Source organism: Lygodium microphyllum, chromosome 8 (assembly GCF_053477565.2).
Source record: "Lygodium microphyllum isolate KBCC chromosome 8, Lygodium_microphyllum_v1.1.10, whole genome shotgun sequence".
NCBI lineage: Eukaryota > Viridiplantae > Streptophyta > Polypodiopsida > Schizaeales > Lygodiaceae > Lygodium > Lygodium microphyllum.
This window is the reverse complement of record NC_141142.1, coordinates 126,358,792-126,379,343: the sequence shown is the minus strand read 5'-3', so window position 1 is coordinate 126,379,343 and position 20,552 is coordinate 126,358,792. Positions and strand designations below refer to the sequence as shown.

At 38.5% G+C, this 20,552-nt stretch overlaps 1 protein-coding gene across 2 annotated transcripts; it reads left to right on the top strand.

The window, feature by feature from the left end:
* The first annotated feature begins 290 nt into the window (after positions 1 to 290).
* LOC148032830 (uncharacterized) lies at positions 291 to 3,989 on the top strand. 2 transcript variants are annotated; one of them, XM_087683505.1, is made up of 2 exons: positions 291 to 694; positions 794 to 3,989. In XM_087683505.1, exon 2 carries the CDS (start codon positions 1,471 to 1,473, stop codon positions 3,820 to 3,822), a length of 2,352 nt encoding a protein of 783 aa, XP_087539631.1. In that variant the 5' UTR covers positions 291 to 694; positions 794 to 1,470; the 3' UTR covers positions 3,823 to 3,989. The 2 variants fall into 2 exon arrangements, with proteins under 2 accessions (XP_087539631.1, XP_087539629.1); XM_087683503.1 differs by having other exon boundaries at positions 291 to 1,273; positions 1,449 to 3,988.
* The last annotated feature ends 16,563 nt before the right edge of the window (positions 3,990 to 20,552 follow it).

Here is a 20,552-nt window from a genome sequence, read left to right as displayed (position 1 = left end):
ATATAAGAAAAGCATAGAGAGAAAAAAAGGAGAGAGAAAGAAAAGAAAAGAAAAGAAAATTAAAAAAGAAAAAAAATGAAAAGAGAGAAGGAAAAAAGAGAAGAGAGAGAAAAAAGGAGAGAAAGAGAGAGAGAATTAAATATAGAGAATTTGGGGGGAAAACAAGTGAGAGAGGGAAAAGAGGAGAGAGAAAGATAAGAAATAGATTGTTGAACACACGATTTCACTTGTTGCTGCGAAGAGGCCTAGCATTCGGAACTCTAGTAACGATTAACGAAAATGAGAAAAAACGAGTTGAAAAGCGGGCAAAGGATTACGACTTTTTACTCTCGAAGCGACGGTGCATCGCTTCAGCGATCCCTCCTCCCTTTCTCATTCATTCTCTGATCTTCTGCGCACACGCAAAACCCTAGGCGGACCTGTCGAGGTAGGCAGACCCTCCCCATGGCTTCAGGTGCAGATCCTCAGACGTCCTCGTCGCATGGCCCCATGGAAGCTACAGCTAACTCTCCACCTTCGTTACAAGGAATCGTCTTGCGAGGATAAGAATCGATATGCGATAAAAGCCCTTGCCCGCATCATCAGGTTCGACGTTTACATGTTCAAACAGTCTCTCTCTTCTTCTTCAGATCGTTCTCGCCCATGGTTGCGGAGAGGAAGAGATCTCGTACCTGCATCCGCAGCTCTTTCGCTGGTATGTGATGTCTTCTCTTGATATAAGGATATCGTTAGAGCTCAGACAGCTGAGGGCGCATCAGAAACGCTGATATCAGCTTTGTTTATACGGTCACAGAACAGAGACGAGTGCAGGATCACCTGATGAGTTGGGGATTTCCTTTTTTTTTTTTAAACATGGTCACAGAACAGGCTCAGTGCTGTTGTTTATATGGCCACGGAGACAAGCTGAGTGCAGTATCATGATCCACTCGCAGGGTTGGAATGCTCATCTTCTGTTTTGGACTAGAAGGGATGCCTCACACAGAGTTATCTGATGGCTTCTTCTAAGTACCGTACTGTTAAGGGATTTGGCACCCTCCGGATGCCTGCCATTTTTCCAGTGCATGTGGGATTTGCATTGATTTGGATCACTATCATAAGACTTACTTTTTAGTAGATTTGTTGAATGCACCTTGTGTAAGTCCCTGGAGGGGAACTGCACTGCCCAAAAATTGGATTAAAAGAGCACATCTTCGCCCTTCATATTTGTCCCAGTTCTGGGACTCCACAGCTGCAACTGTGCAGCAGCATCCAACCTGGGATTCTGTTGATTAAGGTGAGTGAAATATGATTATCTATTGCTCCTTTGATTATCAGCCTAAAGGCTTCATTGATAGCCGGTGCTACGTGAGGCTGGTGGAGTCCCCTGGGCCCTATTCCCCACTGGTGGATCTTATTGTAGGCCTTTCTAGCTTGTGGATGGCTCTTACAGTTTTTGTTTTGTCTCGTAGGTGCATCTTTGGCTGGGGCTGAATGGATAACTTCATAGACTTCTTTGACCAACTTCCAGATGAAGTCATCCACCTCATCTTTGCATGTATATCTGATTGCAAGTCTCTGGTTCGTTGCATGTCTGTTTCTAAGGCCTTTTTACAATACTCTGTTCGAGTATCCTCCCTCTCCATTGTTTGCCCGGGTAATTTCTCATCTTATGATGAACGACTGCACAAAATCTACTCTATGGTAAAGCCATTCAGATGCCTTCAATCTTTAGTAGTGCGAGTTGGGCAGCCAAAAGAGGAGCCACCCTCTTGGGCAAGATGTATGCGATATGTGGAATTGGGAGGTTCAGTGGAAAAGTTTGTATTCATGGCTGCAAAATCTGGTGATTTCTCTGAGCTAGATTCAACTCTCCTGGGATTAGATAATCTTGGATGTGCAGAAGAAAGCAAAGATGTGGTAGTCACGTCACAGACCGGCATGATCGAAGGAGATGCTTTATGCAATCCTGAACAAAGTACATGGTGTAATGAAGACAGTGAGAAAGCTTCAGACTCTTGGATTGATATTGAAAGTGATGAAGGAGGAGGGCATATGGCTGCTTCTTCTAGGAATACTGAAAGACAGAGCATGCAAGATTCTAATGATGGGATTGAAGTTGGGAAGAGGTTCACATGTGGCAAGATGACTCAGTCAGATGCACGTTTTTTCAGAGAAGCATCTGTGAGGAAGCAGCTTACAGATTTTAGTCTTCGCCAAGTGATTGCTCCCAGTGAAGATGTCCTTAAGCGTATGCTTCCTGTTATCCACTTTGCTATAGTCCAAGGTTTGAATGAGTTGCGGGACTCTATACCACTTTTTGTTGCACAGTTTCCTATGTTAAGGAGGCTTTTAGTTGTTGATATGATGGAAAGCATCACAGTATATTTGAGAGAGCATCACATACAGGAGATCAGGTTATCATACTTGCATAATTTTCATGCGGCAACCATGCAGTCCAAGGATGTGCTGTGGAATACAGAGCTGTATAGAGGATCAGGACATGGTAAAAGGTTAAGTGCAGAAGTAGAGAAAGGTATTGGAGCTGGAGAATTTACAAAGAAATGTGATGAACAGTCAACTGGGCTTGCGAATCTTCTGGATAGTGGAAATATTAGCAAAACTAATGTTCTTGGGGCAACACAAAACCAGATTGACACATCTAGTCTGAAAGACCGACTGAGAAATAAGCATTTGAAGGGTAAGGACTCGCTTAATCAAGTCACTCACACTGCAGAAGAGAACGGGGGGACTAACTTTGAATGTGATCCATGGGATCTGTCTTGCCAGACACAAAGGACCAACTTATTTTTTGACAAGAGGGGGGCTGAAAAAGGCAAGGGAAAATTTGTGGATTATAAAGATGACTGGAATCAGCTGGGCAGTAGCCAGTTAATCGATACTTCTTGTGGAAACTCAGATGTAACATATGACTGTAGCTCATCTAGACGAAGCTTATCTGAGAATGTCTTAGACAATCTTCCTAGTGACAATGCTGGGGAGGGCAATTTTGTAACAGCTAGTTCTAGTTCTGTCTCCACTTCTTTTGCAAGCATAGAGGATGGTGATATTGAGGAAAAGCAACAGTTAGTGGATTGCAGTGGACATAGTGAAGAACGTGTACCTAACACCTGTGTAGATGGGTGTGTGGGTTGCCAAGAACCCTTTAAAGATGGGGGTTCCATGGTATATAAACAGCAGGGATGGGATTTTACAGAGCCGTGGGCCTTTAATTCAAAGAATCACGATGAAGGTATGGGTTGGCCTTCATTATGCAGAATTGAGGAAACTTGGATTGGGGAGGAGGAAGATGGATACAGATGGAAAGGTTGCAGGCCAAGTAGGGAGGCAAAGATGGATTTGGCAAATCGGCACCCTTTCAAGAGGAGCCTGAAATTTGAAAGTTGTAAGACAAGGGAGAGCAATAGGATTTTTCGATCTCCATGCACAAGAAGATGTAATGATAATTCAATTGTGTTTGGCTCTCATAGGAGGGAGGATGGGCAGGCTCATAGACACTTAATTCCCACAGCTCAGAGTATCATTGATGCAAGAACCACGGGAGAAAGCAATTTCTCTCGCTCCGCAACCGTGGCTAACGTAGGACACAAAGAGACACTAGACTTGAAAGAAAGTGATTCTTTTGACTACACGTTTTGGAGGGCAGAGCAAGTTGTGGCGTGTAATTATTCTGTGTCTGATATATCCATGTGCATTGCCACCCGTACTGCTAAACCTTTAGAAGAAGCAGATAAAGAAATTTTGTCTTGTTCAGCTCTTGCAGGGCCTCTCCTTGTAGCTACTGTCTCACATGTAAATAAACATTATGCTTGTCACAACCTGTAAGAGTTGTTATAAGGCTCATTCATTTCAGTCTGTATGCAATCAGTATGCCAAATAACAGAATTGGCATTCTGTACACGATCCCTTTTTATACAAGATCAAAGCATTGGTGATCTACTTTCTTTACAACTATTTCTTCTCAAACCCCAGATTCTACATCTCAGCAATACCTGCTTTTGCCCAGCAAATTAAGAATGCTGTGGATTTAATTATAGTAATTCAGCTCACAAATTCACTGCTTTGACGTGGTGGTTAAATGCTCACAGCAAGAGCTACGGTGAGTAGGAAGCAGTGGGTGGGTACTTAAGTATTTGTAAGATATTTTTGAATACCTGGTTTAAAAAGACTAATTTGAGATAATTATCTTTTTAATAATGATAAGATAAAAAGTCCTAAGAGTGGGAGCTTAGTGAGACGCTTTTTGTGTTTTGCCAATATAGCAGGGGTAAGGATTGCAGCGTGGCCAAACTTGTGGGCAACTCTCTCATTGTTAGGCCAAATAGTGGCTCTCAAAAGAATTTACACCCACCAACCCCCCACCCCCCCCCCTCCTCCTTTTAGTCTCATTGTTTTTGTACTAAGGATCTACATTTGAGTGTCTTTTATCTACACAACTGTTAGCTTTCAGTTATTGTTTATGTAGAATACCATTAAAAATCTTGAGTCTATATAGCATTATACATTTATGAAACACAATTATTCTCAAAAAACTTGTAAAATATAAAGTCTTAGACAATTTTTACTACTATAAATGGAGGAAATATTGGCATTTATTGTGAAACTAATACGTTTAGCCATGAGTGAAGTTTGTAGAACCTTCCCATCATAAAAAGTGTTGTTATAAATGTTAGCATAAATCAACTCACAAGAGCATCGCTTAGCATCTCTATTAATTATGCTTTTTATGGTAATTTTTTAACATAATCTTGACACTTGGCTATAGTTTTTCAATGCTTCTAGTGACACATCTTTAGGGAAAAAGAAAGTTGCAAGAGCTTGTAGGTCGGCACTTGCAAACCCCTATTGTCACCCATCTAATATGGATGTGGCTTCAGCCAAGAACCACTAGCTCATGTGGTAGTGAAATGGTGTAATAAATCCAAGGTCATGGGCTCCATTCTTGCGAGCAATAGCATGGCACCATGTATGATGTGTGATGTGAAGTTAATTAGAGCTCCGCTTGGCTGGTCACCAACATAGATGTTGTAATGGGACCACTTGGAAAATCCATGGTCAAGGGTTTGCCAAGATGGATGTTGTAATGAGACCACTTGTAAAATTCGTGGTCAAGGGTTTAGGCGCTCCTTGACTACAAGTATCAATGTAGAGCCCTGATATTCAATTAATACAAAATGTTCTCACATTTAATATGGATGTGGCTTCAAGATAGATTGTAGTAACAATATACATGCTATTAGTAATCCATAAAGTGGTCAACCAACAAAAATGATTATATATTGCAACAAATGAGATGTGCATTGCAACAATTGGAATGTGTGTTGCACAATACTAATTACAAACTTGTGAGGTATATGTCTTGCTTCAAACAATTACATTGAATGAAGTTGTTTAAGAGGAATATGTCTTGCTTCAAAAAATTGTATTGCATGAATTTGTTTAAGAAATGTATGATATGCATTGCACAATACTAATTACAACTTGTGAGGTATATGTCTTGCTTCAAAAACTTGCATTGAATGAAGTTGTTTAAGAGGTATGTGTCTTGCTTCAAAAAATTGTATTGCATGAAGTTGTTTAAGAAATGTATGATATATGACAATACAAGAAATAGACCATAATAGGTATTAGAATGTTAAGTAGACCATGCAAGCTACATTACTATGCTATGCTATTAGTAGCCACCACGAGTCCCTAATCGAAAAGCTCATCCTCGTGTAGTGGTTGCTGTCGAGTCGAATGTTGCACCATGAATAAACATACAATGCAAGCTATTTTCATAACTTCTCCGTGAGTTAAGAGGGAATCATAAAAAACAACACTCCATGAATAATTTATAATTAAGCTTGAATGAATGGAAGAGCAAAAAAAAAAGAGAAATAATGCTCCACACAAAATATGGTAGGTAAATTCATAAATCAATATTGAGGGTGTCATCATGAGTAGAACATCAAAATTGATGACAGACTCAACATAATGAGAGACTTGATAATGGAATTATTAGCAGATGATACAGAGTACTAAATACATCATCACTGAATACATCCACTTGGAGTACTTAATATGCACTCCATACTAGACTTTAGAAGTTGTTTGAATAAGGGTTCCACTTCATCCATCGTACCCTTATTATAATCCAAGATAATAATCCAAGAGATCCTTCTCAATGAATTTGATCCCCTCTCCTAAAGTAGCATTTTGCCCTTCCAATTCCGAAGCATGATCCGTGAACTTTCGAAGTAGATGTTCTAGAAAGAATGCTTTGATACCTTGGCTTGGCTTTTCTTAGATTTCTACTTGACAATTAAAGAGGTTCCCTAAAGAGGAATGTGCTCGTTCAATCCAAACATAATGGTTGAATTTGACAAGTGTAGGTTGTATTGGTAGTAGACCTGCCCCAAGGTCCTCCACCATGCCGTTGAGCATGTACATAAAATCTGACAACATCCTGGAAGCAGAAACTGTGTTCAGTGAACTCTCACTACGGGATATTGTGTCATGGGGTATGCAATGTTGTCTGTGTACGTACTGGGGAACGGGGTGACGGACCAAAAGCTTTGCAGCTTTACAGGTAAGTGCACGAGGAAGGTGTTAATCCTGATCAGTGCATTTTGTGGTTGCCATCCAGGCATCTAGTCTTATGAAGGTGAAGATTGAACAGATCTCTGGGACAAAAGATGAGCTTATTCAGCGATTGATGTCTGTGGAAATCGCCGAGTAGTACATAAATGCATCAATCAGGCAGAAAAACACAATAAATGCCTTGAAATATGTTTGTAATCATCGAGAGACATAGCTATCCGTTTGCCATGGCACCTGCATGTAAAAGGATTGTAGCAATCCTTTTACCCTATACATTATCATAGAAGCAACAACTATAATCCCACAAAGTATGCGAAGATGTACAAGTTATAAACATGAGAAATATGAGCGAATGTTACGATGTATGTTCTTCCAATCACTCTATGTAAGCACGGATTTGAGTAACCCATGTAAGCGCAAACATATGAGAGGGCATGAGCATGAGCTTACTGCACTTCATATATGTAAAGAAGCCAGCCTAAAATCATCAGCCTTCAAATGGACGAGCATAGTAGCTCATGTTCATACAAATCTGATATTCTGAATATAGTGATATTCCAAGTATCATCATTATGGCCACCTATTATCCATCTAACTGTGCACAAACCAGCATGGTATAACCTTATACCTATCCATCCAATTTTGGGTGTAAGCAACACCTTTCCTCGAGATGTTTTAGTTGCTTCATGCACCTCCTATTACAGGTGATGACGAGCCTCCGATACCATCTTTTGAGAAGGGAAAATATACATTTAGTAGGAGAGGAGGAACCTCCAACATCAAAACAAACAAGACATTTGGGTAACAAAAAGGAATCCTCCATCCCTTTTTTTGTGGATGCGTAATGCAACACACTCAGTCTGTGTGAAGGTTTGAAAAACAAGCCAAAGTGATGTGGTTCCTTTGTGGAGCTCCTGGCTTGAAGGTGCTCTAAGATACGTGCGTGCTCACATAGGTGTGATTGTGTGTGTGTGTGTGTGTGTGTGTGTGTGTGTGTGATAAGTTCAAGAAGTTAAACATGTGCACCACTTAAATACAAAAGACTACTATAAGGACTTGATGCTACGCTTCACATGAATAATATGTGAGACTTAATGACAAACTCTCATTCCTTCAAGAGCTTCAAACCACATATGTTAATGCTACCCCTCACATAACCACATATGTTAGACTTAATGACAAAATCTCATTAATTCAAGAGCTTCAAACCACATATGTTAATGCCACCCCTTACATAACCACTACACATGCTATACTCAAAACTAATCACACTTACCATTCCTATCCAAGAAAATATAGATGCCAATTGATATTGAGTGTAGTGACCACTTATCTTTTCCTTGTAGTCTCACTCCAAGCCTCATCATATACTCCACAATCCACATGTTTCTCCTCAAGTCATCCATGCTCTTGCCACCAACTTCACGTGCAATGTGGAGAGGACAATATGGAGAAGGGGAGAAGATGGGTAAGAAGAGCTCCACCCAAGTTCCTCACACATACCCTCTACTTCACCTCTAACCAAGAAGGGACGGATAGAAAGAAAGAAGAAGAGATGGAGCTTCACCTCTCTAGTCCCTCATTACCTCTCATTCTCACTCTATCCCTTTCCTTCACTCTCCCACAAGAAAGCAAAAAGAGAAGCAACAAGAAAACAAAGTTTTTACACACATTCTCACTCTATCCCTCTCCTTCACTCTTCCACAAGAAAGCAAAAAGAGAATCAACAAGAAAACAAAGTTTTTACACACATGAATAGCTTGTTCTACTTTTTATCGTCACTTATATACATGATTTCTAATGTTTCTATCCCCTTGGGCATCCTACCCACTTTATAGCCTCATGAGGTTCTATTCTAGTTGCATGCTTCTCCTAAGATCCATGAGCCTTTCTAAGATGGACAAGTACAGTATGCATGTTATTTAACCTTATTAATCCATGGAAATATATACAACTTGCATGGGAGTGACCCTAGCTCTCATTTTAATATAATTTTTAAGCATACTTTTCTTTTGAAACATACAAGTATCTCATAAATTTATCTTAATGAAGCAAAAAATGTATGCATCATTTAGGGTCACTTTTGGTACCTACATTGCTTCTTCTTTTAGGCTAATCCTTGAAAACTAGGGTTAGCATTATGCCCTCCTAGACAAGTTCTAGAGAGGTAAGGGATATCTTCATCATGGCTCTAATAGGTAATGGCTCGAGAGTGCAAATTATGGCTTTACAAGGATGTGGTTGTTGTAGAAGAGGTGAAGGGAAAGAGGTTGGAGAATGCATAGCCATTGATGTTATTGGATGATCTTCAAGGTCTATGTGCATGTAATCAACATGTGTTTCTTGGGGAAAAGACCATCTTAGTATGCATTATGAAGTACTCATGTCAATGCAATTGGGAGATGGTTCGAATTCCAAGCAAGCCTGCGATGTTGTTCCACACTTAAAGACCTAGTTTTTGTAACGTTTTATTATGTGATACAATTCCTAGGGTGACAAGTTGTCAAAGGTTGAGGTGTCCTAGCCTTGATGTGCCCTAAGGTTATTGTATGGGGGAAAACTAGGCTAGGGGTTAGAAATGGAGCCGGCCAATAATATAACTAACTTAAAGACACCTAGGCATAGTGTATGTGTGGATATGCCTACCTACTTGGCCTCTCTTTTATTTTGCTTTTTTCTTTTTCTTTCATTGTTTTCTTCTTTTCTTTCTTTTCTCCCATTTTTTTCGGTTAAAAGGGCTATATCTGTGGTATGGAGAGAATTCAATATATCTTTTGAGGTAGCTCTTTCTTAGTAGATATTCCTCACATGCTTCTTGTAGATAATGGAAAGAAGAGGTGGGTACATATGGAAAATCTGATCTCCATTATATCCTCAAGTATTGCAACATAATAAGATGGCCAACAATGCCCGAAGGTGCAATCGAATCATTATCCCATTATCAATCCTTGTATTTACATTAAAAAAATCAGAGTGGGAACCCATCTTCATAAGGTATAATTGGATGTTGAGGAAACTTCATCGACAGCTATAAATAGTTACATGTGATGATGAACCGAGGGGTCAGGACACTTGGTGAACCTTCATGAAAAGTGGCTCAACAAATATACTATGTCTACGGGCTAGAATAGTTACATGTGATGATGAACCAAGGGGTCAAGACACTTGGTGATCCTTCATGAAAAGTGGCTCAACAAATATACTATGTCTACGGGTTAGAATAGATACATCTTGTTATTTTCAAGGGCTCATGCATTGGAAATCTTGGGAAACTTGTATCGCCCATGCCCCTTTTCTTTGTATTTGTTGTTATGCCTTCAAGGATAGGAATTGTATAGTAGATCAGCTCGCTCATCATGATGTGCATAGCAAAAGCCAATCCAAGGGTGCTCATTAGCTTCTAGATAAAATAATGCAACCGTAGTTGCCCTAACAATGCATCCCTAGGCTTCTTCTCAAGGCAATTACTTCTGCTCCCTTGGAGGCAACAAGATTTGTAGAAGACCTTTGGGTCTATTGATTGAGCTACTTATGTGCTATGTTCTCCCCCATCCTAGATACTTACAATCAAATGTCACTTTGATATCTAGCCTACTCCACATACACCTTGAAATCAAAGGTCACCTTGATATCTAGCATGTACATTTCCTGATACTTCCTCAAGGTCTTCTTAGGGATTTCTTCTTCTTAATCTTATTATTGTCAAATGTCAAGTGGGTGTTCTATTACCTTTTGAGTGGAGGTTTTGAGGCCTTAATCATCCTTTCATAGATCTCCTACTGCTTTTTGGTGATTTCCTTTGTTTGTTGGGCATCTTGATCTTCTCCTACCTCTTCTACATTATATTTGGAAAGTTTTAACATTTTTATTATGGGTGTCATGATAAAAGGTGGCTCTTAGGCTATTTCATATTGATGTTAATCTTCACTTGACGATGATGTAATCCATAGACCCATGGCCTTAAGATCTTGGTCACCGTGTCTTGCTTGCAAAGGTGGGCCTCCACTCTTCCCTTGATACGTTCATAGGTTAGTAGTTTAAATTTCCTTGCTAGATCTACCTTTTCTAGGGTAAAGGTTGCGATACTTAGCTATGCCTTTAGATATTCCACATAGTCAATAGGCATTTTTATAAAGGTACTCACAACCTCATGGAATAATGTCTATTGCAATGTAATGACATCTTGGCATATACATATATACATGCTCTATGTGCAACTTTCCTCTAGAAGAGGGTTTTGGCCAAGTTTGAGACCATATGATGAAGCATGTTTCTGTGGGTCCTTTCGTCCCTCCATGTATCCTAGGTATAGCCCATGTGATGCCGGACTCATGAGTGATTTATAGCATTATGAATGGCAAGTTGGTTTGTGCTTAGGCATGTTGACTATCTATTAGCTATTTCTTGAGAGATGTTATCTTTGCTTGTTCTCACTCTAGTTGTGCCCTAAGTATACCTAACTAGGTTCTAGTCTCTTGTTCCTTCTACTATTCGATTTTACAATGTGCATGGGATCCTTCACCTTTTTTAGATCTTTGTTTTTGGCCTTCCAACTCCTTACTTTTCTCTTCTTGTTTCCTATCCATGTTTTCCAATTCTCTGTCTTTTTCTTTTATTTGGGCTCGCAGGTCTCCGTCTTACCCGCTAGATTGTATTAAAAATCTCTCATATGTCTCCTTGGTCTCACCTAATTGTACTTGGAGTTCCTTGTTAGTATGAACATCTTTGTCCTTGTCTTTGTAGAGCTCTCACATAGTTGTTCCAAAGCACTTAGGAAAACTACTGTACTTGGTACCAAACCATGGTCCTGTGGGTCTATAGACTCAATAGAAGCGCTCTTTTGAAGTCCTAATGTTTTTTCCAAGTGTGGATTCTAATGTTTTTAGTTCCTTTTTTTAATTCTTCTTGGTAGTACGAACTAGTATTAAATCTTCTTTGATATCTCCTTCACTAGAATTTCTAAAGATTAGCTTCTCTCCTTTTTCTCTTCATTTCTTATCTTTTTGTTGGCTCTCTTGCTCTCTACTTGAATATGAGTTTTCCTAGTCCCCCTCCTTCTATCTTTTGTTCATTTTCTTGTGTTGTTTGCTCTTTTTCTTGTGCTCTCTCATGCCTTTTTTCAATGTCTTTATCTCCTATTAGACTCCTTTATGGAAATGGGTTAGGATATGATGATTAAATGCCCTAAATGGAAGCTTTGTAGACCTATGGCAATGACCCTTGTGAAAGCACCCATAGTTAGTGGCACTCTATTTGGTTTATATTCTTATAAGCTTGGCTTTGGGAGCCTTCTATAGGACTTTGTGGGCTCATATGAGGGGTTCATAGATCTATTCTAGCTAGAAGTCCTTAGTCATAATGTTTCCTGTTGCTGGTACTATGTCTCCCATTAGTAGTTTTGGTAGCCTTATTGCAAAAGTATGAGGCCTATTATATAACACGTGGTGAAAGTCTTGCATTGAGACTCTTAGCTCGTTCTATGGTATGGATTTAAAAGTAGTTCATATTGGGCTACATCTTGTGCATCCTCCCACCTTTGAGTCACTTGAGGGGTTTGTATCCTCCCATCTTTGAGTTACTTGGGGGATTCATGTCTTCCTCTAGTATGGATTCAAAAGTAGTCTATCTTGGGTTACATCTAGTGCATCCTCCAATCTTTGAGTCAGTGATGCCAGGAGGCATATTTCATGGTGGATTCCATGCCACGGTGGATTCCGTGAGGTTTTACGATGGATTCCCTAAACTTTTATTACCGGGGCTCATACACAAAGTGGATTCTTTGTGCGAGAAGTCGATGGGGACGCCTATCCTTTTCGGGCGTTTTGTTAATTTAGTGTGTACATGGGTGATTCCATAGCAGGTGATTCCGTAAAATACATATTTAAATTAATAAACGTTTATGAGTTTAGAGTGCGCACTCGTGATAAATTAAGGTTAGGATTGATTTCTAACCAATTGATTTATTTATGTAGCTGAAGACTGTTAGGTATTCACTTTTGTTGGTTTAATTTTATTATTTTACTAACGATTGTGAATGCTTCAATTGATGTGTAGAGATAGCAGCAGTGGCGCTGGAAAGCATTGGAGGATAGCGTGTATTCGAGTTATCATCTATATTTTGATGGGCGCATACCTTAGGCATGGCACCTATATTTTGTCACGCCTATTTATCAAGGCGTTTGATATTTATTTATTATTTTTGTATGCGCATGGGCGCACGATTTAGATATTTGTATTTGGACATTGTATTGGGTATTCCTGACTTTTTGGGCGCCCATTAGCTTTATTCTCTATTTGGCACAAAAGCAAACTCAAAAGCCAAAAGCGTGCTATATTGTAATTTGGGCTATTATTTGAGCTTGAAGATGATTAATACATAAAATACATGCTTTGTGAAGGGCTCACACGAGGCATGGGGAGAGATTGCACCCAATTGGTCTCTTATTCATGCGGTGCAAGTCTTCTACATTGATTTGAGTGCAAAAAGTAGAGTTCTTTTGTTCTTGGGGACCTTCTGACGCTCACTACGTGCGCTTACGGCATCCGATCTGTGCACCAATGGTATTAGAGGGAAGCTGAGATCAAGAGCTTCCAATCACTTACCATCTTGCGCGAAGGCAGAGCTCCTGGAATGATCGAGCTCTACAGTGAGTTTCATTGCGAACGGTCGATACGAGCGGATTCCTAGCGATCAAGAACCTCTATCTGCAGCCTCTGATCGCGAAGGATCGGCCTGAGGAGATGGAGGACCACTCTTACATCTCCCTCTCCAAGTCGTTTTTTTTTTCCACAGACAAACAGATAAGCTTCCATATCTCAAAAAAAGTTTAAGCTTAAGTCAAAGCTTAAGTAAGCTTGATAAGCTTATTTAAAAAGCTTAAGGGGCCCAAATTTTTCCGTCTGGTTTAGCGGCATCTTCTGGACGGAATTGGCGGTGTGAAAAACGGTCCTCCCCCCTCAAAAATCGTCAATAGATCATATTGAGCTTAGTTACTTAAGCTTTTGATCCATTAAGTTCACTAAGTTCTCTACTACTCCAAGTTCTATAAGTCAACTAAGTCACAGAAGTCACCATAGACTAACTCCAACTATCCCCATAAAGATTGTTCCTGCGCAGAAGCACAAAATCACGGAATTGCTCCCTGGAAGACTCTGTTCACACAACAGACTTGCTGAACCAGTTTGAGCAAATGTAGAAGGTCATACGTAGTTTCTACGAAGTCTATGAACACCGCAATCGCAAAAGACAAAGATCGTAAAAGCCAAACAAAAATTTATAAGCCTTGTATTCCCGACTTTGAGCTACGCTCATCCCTCTAATCAAATTTCGAGAGTGTGAGGTCTTTTGGATTTTTACAGGATGACGGAACAAAATATGGACGATTTAATGGCCGAAGGTGATCTTCCCGAACCAACGATGAAACAAAAATTGGATTTGATTATGATGGAGCTTGATGAAGAACGAAGAGCTCGACAAGCTTTGCAAGTTCAATTGGCCAATTTGCAACGATCTACCACCGACGACAAAGATGGACCGCAACCCGAAGATCTTATCCGACGTACCATCGATGTGACACTCGAAGCTCAATCCATCCGCAAAGAAACAAAGATAAGTAAAAGAAACTTCAAATTTCGTACTTTCAATGGATCTCGAGATGGAAAGACTGTACTTACATTTATCAGTCAGTTTGATGATTACTTTTATGAAGAGACATATGCTAAAAAAGAAAAAAGTAAATGTGTCACTAATCATTTAGTCGATCGAGCATCTCTATGGTGGACTGTGGTTGGCAAGAGCATTGATTCTCCCACTACTTGGGAGAGTTTCCAAAAGAAGTTTTTGCAAAATTTCCTTCCTCCTCAATTCCATGAAAAAGCCATAAAGAAATGCGATCTTCTACAGCAAAGAGATCGTGAACCTATTTCCCAATACACCGAACGTTTTTGGAATGCCTTACTGCAACTACACATGCTTGAAGATGTACCTGAAGCGACTCACAAACGCAAGTTTATGTCTAGCTTACTTGGACATTAATTACTTGGACATTACTATGCTGAAGTCAATATGTTCAAGCCTACAACCCTTGAAGATGCAATTTCTTTGGCTCATGACACTGAAGACAAGATTCAAGAAAGAGACAAGCGTCCACAACAATTTCAAGCTAATGGCAACTATGGTTCCAAGCAATTCAATTCAAATTTTAGAAGATTCAATCAAAGTCGTTTTCTTCCATCGTCATTCCGTAAGTCTTGGACACAACCACCTGCTTTGCCATCAAATACCAATCAAAACCCTAAGCCATCCTCACAGCCAAATCCCAATATTCCTAGACTTCCTGCCATTGCCAACAATGTATCTAAAGCCAAACCTATAGTTTGTTACAAATGCCATCAACCTGGACATCTAGCAGTCAATTGCCAATCGAAGAAACCACCTATCCATATCAATTATTTTGGAGCAATGGAAGATGAAGAACATGAGGAAATGCGTGACTTTACAAAAGATGACAACGACATTGGTACTACTTCAGATACTTTGCTAGGTATGCCAACTCCACATTCTTTGTTGACAATGAAATATTTAGTTCATGGTAAAGAAAATATTATTTTGCATGATGATGGTAGCACATATGATTTTATTTCTGCAAAGTTAGTGAAAGAATTGAAATTATAAACTGTTTCTACACATTATCGCATTAAAGTAGCATTCCTAGGCACAAGATATAATGGAACACAAGAGGTGCATGACTTAGAAATTAAAATTGGCGAATACACTGAACGAAGGAATTTCCTAGTTGTACCTTTGCAGTGTAGTGATATTATCCTAGGTATGCCTTGGCATCATCAATATAATCCTGACATAGATTATTCCATGCATTCAATTAAAATTTATTTTCAAGGAAAAAAAATCACATTGCATGGTATGCACGCATCTAATAATTTTCCACTGCTTACTCATATTCAAGCTAAACGTGCATTACGTAAAAGTAGCAAATCTTATTTAATTTGGGTGAAGAAACTTCAAGCTAAAGAAAAACATATGTATCCTAGGCATAAACAATTTCTTGCTCAATTTAAAGATTGTTTTGTTGATGATTTACCACCTAGACTACCACCTTCACAACCTAAAGATCACAAAATAGATTTAATTCCTGGTACACAACCACCCTGTAAAGCACCCTATAGGCATAACCAAATTGAACAAAAAGAAATTAAAAATCAAGTAGAGGAATTGCTTAACAAAGGATTAATTAGACCTAGTAGTTCTCTATTTGGTGCACCTATTTTATTAGTAAAGAATAATAATAATACTTATCGCATGTGCATTGATTATCGTGCCTTGAATAAAATTACCATTAAGAATAGATATCCGATTCCTAAGGTAGATGATCTTATGGATAAACTACAAGGTTCTACCATATTCAGTAAGATTGATCTTAAATCTGGTTATCATCAAGTAAGATTGGATAAATTTGATATATTCAAAACTGCATTTAGAACACAATTTGGACACTATGAATTTCTAGTGATGCCTTTTGGATTAACTAATGCACCTGCTACATTTAGTCGGATGATGAATCACATATTTTTGAAATATCAGCATTGTGTTATAGTATTCTTTGATGATATATTGGTATTCAGTAAAAATGAGAATGAGCATTATGAACATATGTCTTTAGTTTTCAAGTTGTTAAAAGACAATCAATTGTATGCTAACCCAGAAAAGAGTGAATTCTTTCAAACAGAAATTGAATATCTAGGGCACATTGTTTCATCAGAAGGTATTAAGGTTGACCCTAAAAAGATAGAAGCAATTTTAAATTGGCCCATACCTAAAAATGTGCATGAGTTACGTTCTTTTCTAGGTCTTGCTAGTTTTTATAGAAAGTTTGTGCGAAATTTTTCATTACTTGCATTGTCTTTGACTAAACTTTTAAAGAAGGGTATTGTTTATAACTGGACTAATAATCAACAAAAAGCTTTTGATTTATTGAAACATGCATTAACCCACGCTCCTGTATTACAACTACCTGGTTTTAATAAACCATTCTTTTTAGTAGTTACTGATGCTAGTGGATCTGGAATAGGAGCCATACTGATGCAAGACAATCATCCCATAGCCTATTCTAGCTGTAAACTGAAACCATCTGAACTTAAATATTCTACCTATGATAAAGAATTGCTAGTGGTAGTGCAAGCTTTACGTCAATGGAAACATTACTTAATGGGTTCTAAGTTTATGATTAAGATTGACCAACAAAACATTAGACATCTCCTTAGTCAACCCCAAATATCTGACCGACATAGCAAATGGGCAACTTTCATTCAAAGTTTTCATCCCCTTATACAATATCAACCAGGAAAAGAGAATGTAGTAGCAGATGCTTTAAGTAGAAGACCGACCATTCATAATATTTCTGTGATATCATTTGATTCCCTTATCCCTATGAAAGATACTTATCATCGGGATATTATTTTTCATGCTGATTGGAATAAATTAGTTGCAAATAATTGGATTCCTATTGATTCACTGTCTTACAATAATGGATTCATGTTTTATGAAAAGAGATTATATGTTACAGTTCCATTTAGATCTTTTGTTTTGAATGAGATTCATTGTCCTCCATATCAAGGTCATAGAGGTATTATATCTACTTTGCGTACATTGATTGAAGATTTTTATTGGCCACATATGGACACTGATGTATCTAACTTTGTTTCCGAATGTTTAGTTTGTCAAAGAGTTGAAAGACACCATGGTAAACAAGATGGTTTACTGATGCCTTTATCTATTCCATCACGACCATGGGAACAGATTTCTATGGATTTTATTACTGGTTTTCCTAATACTAAAGCTAACCATGATATGATTTGGACTGTTGTAGACAGGTTTAGCAAAAAAGCATATTTCATTCCATGCAAGAAAACTTTAACTACATCTCAAGCAGCTCAATTGTTTTTAAAAACTATTTTTACTAATCATGGTTTACCAAAAGTTATTATTTCTGATCGTGATTCTAGATTTTGTAATAATTTTTGGATTACTTTGTTTGCTAACTTAGGAACAAAAATTGATTTTTCATCTGCATTTCATCCTGAAACTAATGGTCAAACAAAAGCTACTAACAATACTATTTTAGATCTTTTACGTGCTTATACTATTTCAAAACCACACACATGGGATACACATCTACATTTACTTCAGTTTACATATAACAATACACCACACACAGCTACAAAGAAAGCAGCATTTGAAGTTATTTATGGCTATAGATCGTCTACACATGTTGCATCATTATCAAATAAAATTCAAACTGCTGATGATATTGCTAAAATGCACGCTACTATTTTTTATGAAGTTAAAGATATGATTGCCAAAGCCTAGCAATCATATACAAAGCAAGAAAATAAGAAAATACAAGCCATGAATTTCAAAGTTGATGGCTATGTTTGGTTACGCATAGACAAACGTAGATTACAAAGTGTAGATAAACACCCAGTTGTGAAATTAGCACCTAGATTCTATGGACCATTCAAAATCATACACAAAATCAATGCCAATGCATTTAAACTAGAACTACCACCACATTGGAAAATTCACAACACCTTTCATATTAGTTTATTACAACCCTTTAGAGTCCAATTACCTGTACATCCTGTCTATGAAAACCCACCCTTGTTAGATGAAGAGACTAAAATCCTTGAGCCTGAAGCTATTATAGATACTGACTTTATGACCACCAGAACTGGCCGTAGATATTCTAGATATTTAGTCAAGTTTAAAAACCATCCTGTTGAAGAGGCCCAATGGATGCACGCTAGAGACTTGAATGCTTTCCCCACTCTGTTAGCTCCACATTGAGCTAATAGCAATTGAGGACAATTGCTATCCCACCCCCGGGGTATGATGCTAGGAGGCATATTTCACGGTGGATTCCATACCACGGTGGATTCCGTGAGGTTTTACGGTGGATTCCATAAACTTTTATTATCGGGGCTCATACACAAAGTGGATTCTTTGTGCGAGAAGTCGATGAGGACGCCTATCCTTTTCGGGCGTTTTGTTAATTTAGTGTGTACATGGGTGATTCCATAGCGGGTGATTCCGCAAAATACATATTTAAATTAATAAACGTTTATGAGTTTAGAGTGCGCACTCGTGATAAATTAAGGTTAGGATTGATTTCTAACCAATTGATTTATTTATGTAGCTGAAGATTGCTAGGTATTCACTTTTGTTGGTTTAATTTTATTATTTTACTAACGATTGTGAATGCTTCAGTTGATGTGTAGAGATAGCAGCAATGGCGGTGGAAAGCATTGGAGGATAGCTTGTATTCGAGTTATCATCTATATTTTGATGGGCGCATACCTTAGGCATGGCGCCTATGTTTTGTCGCGCCTATTTATCAAGGCGTTTGATATTTATTTATTATTTTTGTATGCGCATGGGCGCACGATTTAGATATTTGTATTTGGACATTGTATTGGGTATGCCTGACTTTTTGGGCGCCCATTAGCTTTATTTTCTATTTGGCACAAAAGCAAACTCAAAAGCCAAAAGCGTGCTATATTGTAATTTGGGCTATTATTTGAGCTTGAAGATGACTAATACATAAAATACATGCTTTGTGGAGGGCTCACACAAGGCATGGGGGGGAGATTGCACCCAATTGGTCTCTTGTTCATGTCGTGCAAGTCTTCTACATTGATTTGAGTGCAAAAAATAGAGTTCTTTTGTTCTTAGGGACCTTCTGACGCTCACTACGCGTGCTTACGGCATCCGATTTGTGCACCAGTCAATTGGGGGATCTGTATCAGCCTTTCATATTTTCATAAACCTACTTAGATCTCAAAGGACTCTTCTATCAACTTTCGAGTGACCTCTTTTTTCTTGTACTATTGTGCATTCCCCAACCTATATATTAGCACTCTAGACCTAGTGTTGGGATTATATTTTCTAATAAAATTAGTGCATGCCATGATGTGTGTTGGTACCCCTACAACCTTCCCATAATGTACAAGTCCATAGCTTTCTACTAGCTCTCTGGTTGATTGCAATCTATTGATGTTGTTTTCAAGTTTTTTCAATAACTAGAATCTCAAATGTCCTATTCCCCACATTATTGCTTCAAGGTTGATCTCATTTTGCTACTACTTGATGAAGTTCAGTCCATTACCAATTGGGATTAGTGAGCATCTCCTCAAAGATCAACAAGTTAGCCTTGAGGTTGCCTCAAACACATGAGTGCCATTAGCCAAGTACCTTTTCAATCTCAAGTCTATTTTTAGGGCTAAAGTATCATTTAGTAAGATTTGTTGCTATTGAGTCAAGACTCATCATGAGCAATGGCAATGAGATGGTTCTAAAATATGGTTCAATCATATACTCCATGGATACTTGTGCTCCTTACTAATTCATGTGCTCAAAGGATTCATAATAATCTCTTTCTCCTATGAATAAAAATTCCAAGGTCGCAAGCATATGCATCTAATCTTGTTTGTCCTCACAAGGTATGTATTGGCTGAGGGGTTTTCAGATAACATCTCCATGTAGCATACTAGAGATTGTGTCTAGGTTGACTAGAGTGGTTTTCCAAGTTTCCCTTACAATCCCCACTACATCCATACCATTGTCTAGGAAGATTTTACAATTGCCCTAGTCCTCAATTAGTTGTACATTTTGTATCTCGGGATGTTTGAGAAATAGGTCATAGTCAACTCCTTTCATTATGAAAAAGCTAATCAATAACTTAAATCCTAGAATCTTAACTGGCCAGTCTTTGAGCACTACCAAAGAGCAAACTTTGAATTCATAAATACATTTATATTAAAGTGGACTTGTTCAAGGGAAGGGCTCCCCCAAGCATGAAGAAATTTTTGATTAACTATGCTTACTCCTACTCCTTTGTCGATGATTCACGGTCTTACAAAATCGTGTAAGGCTTCCACTAAGAGGATGATGTGACACT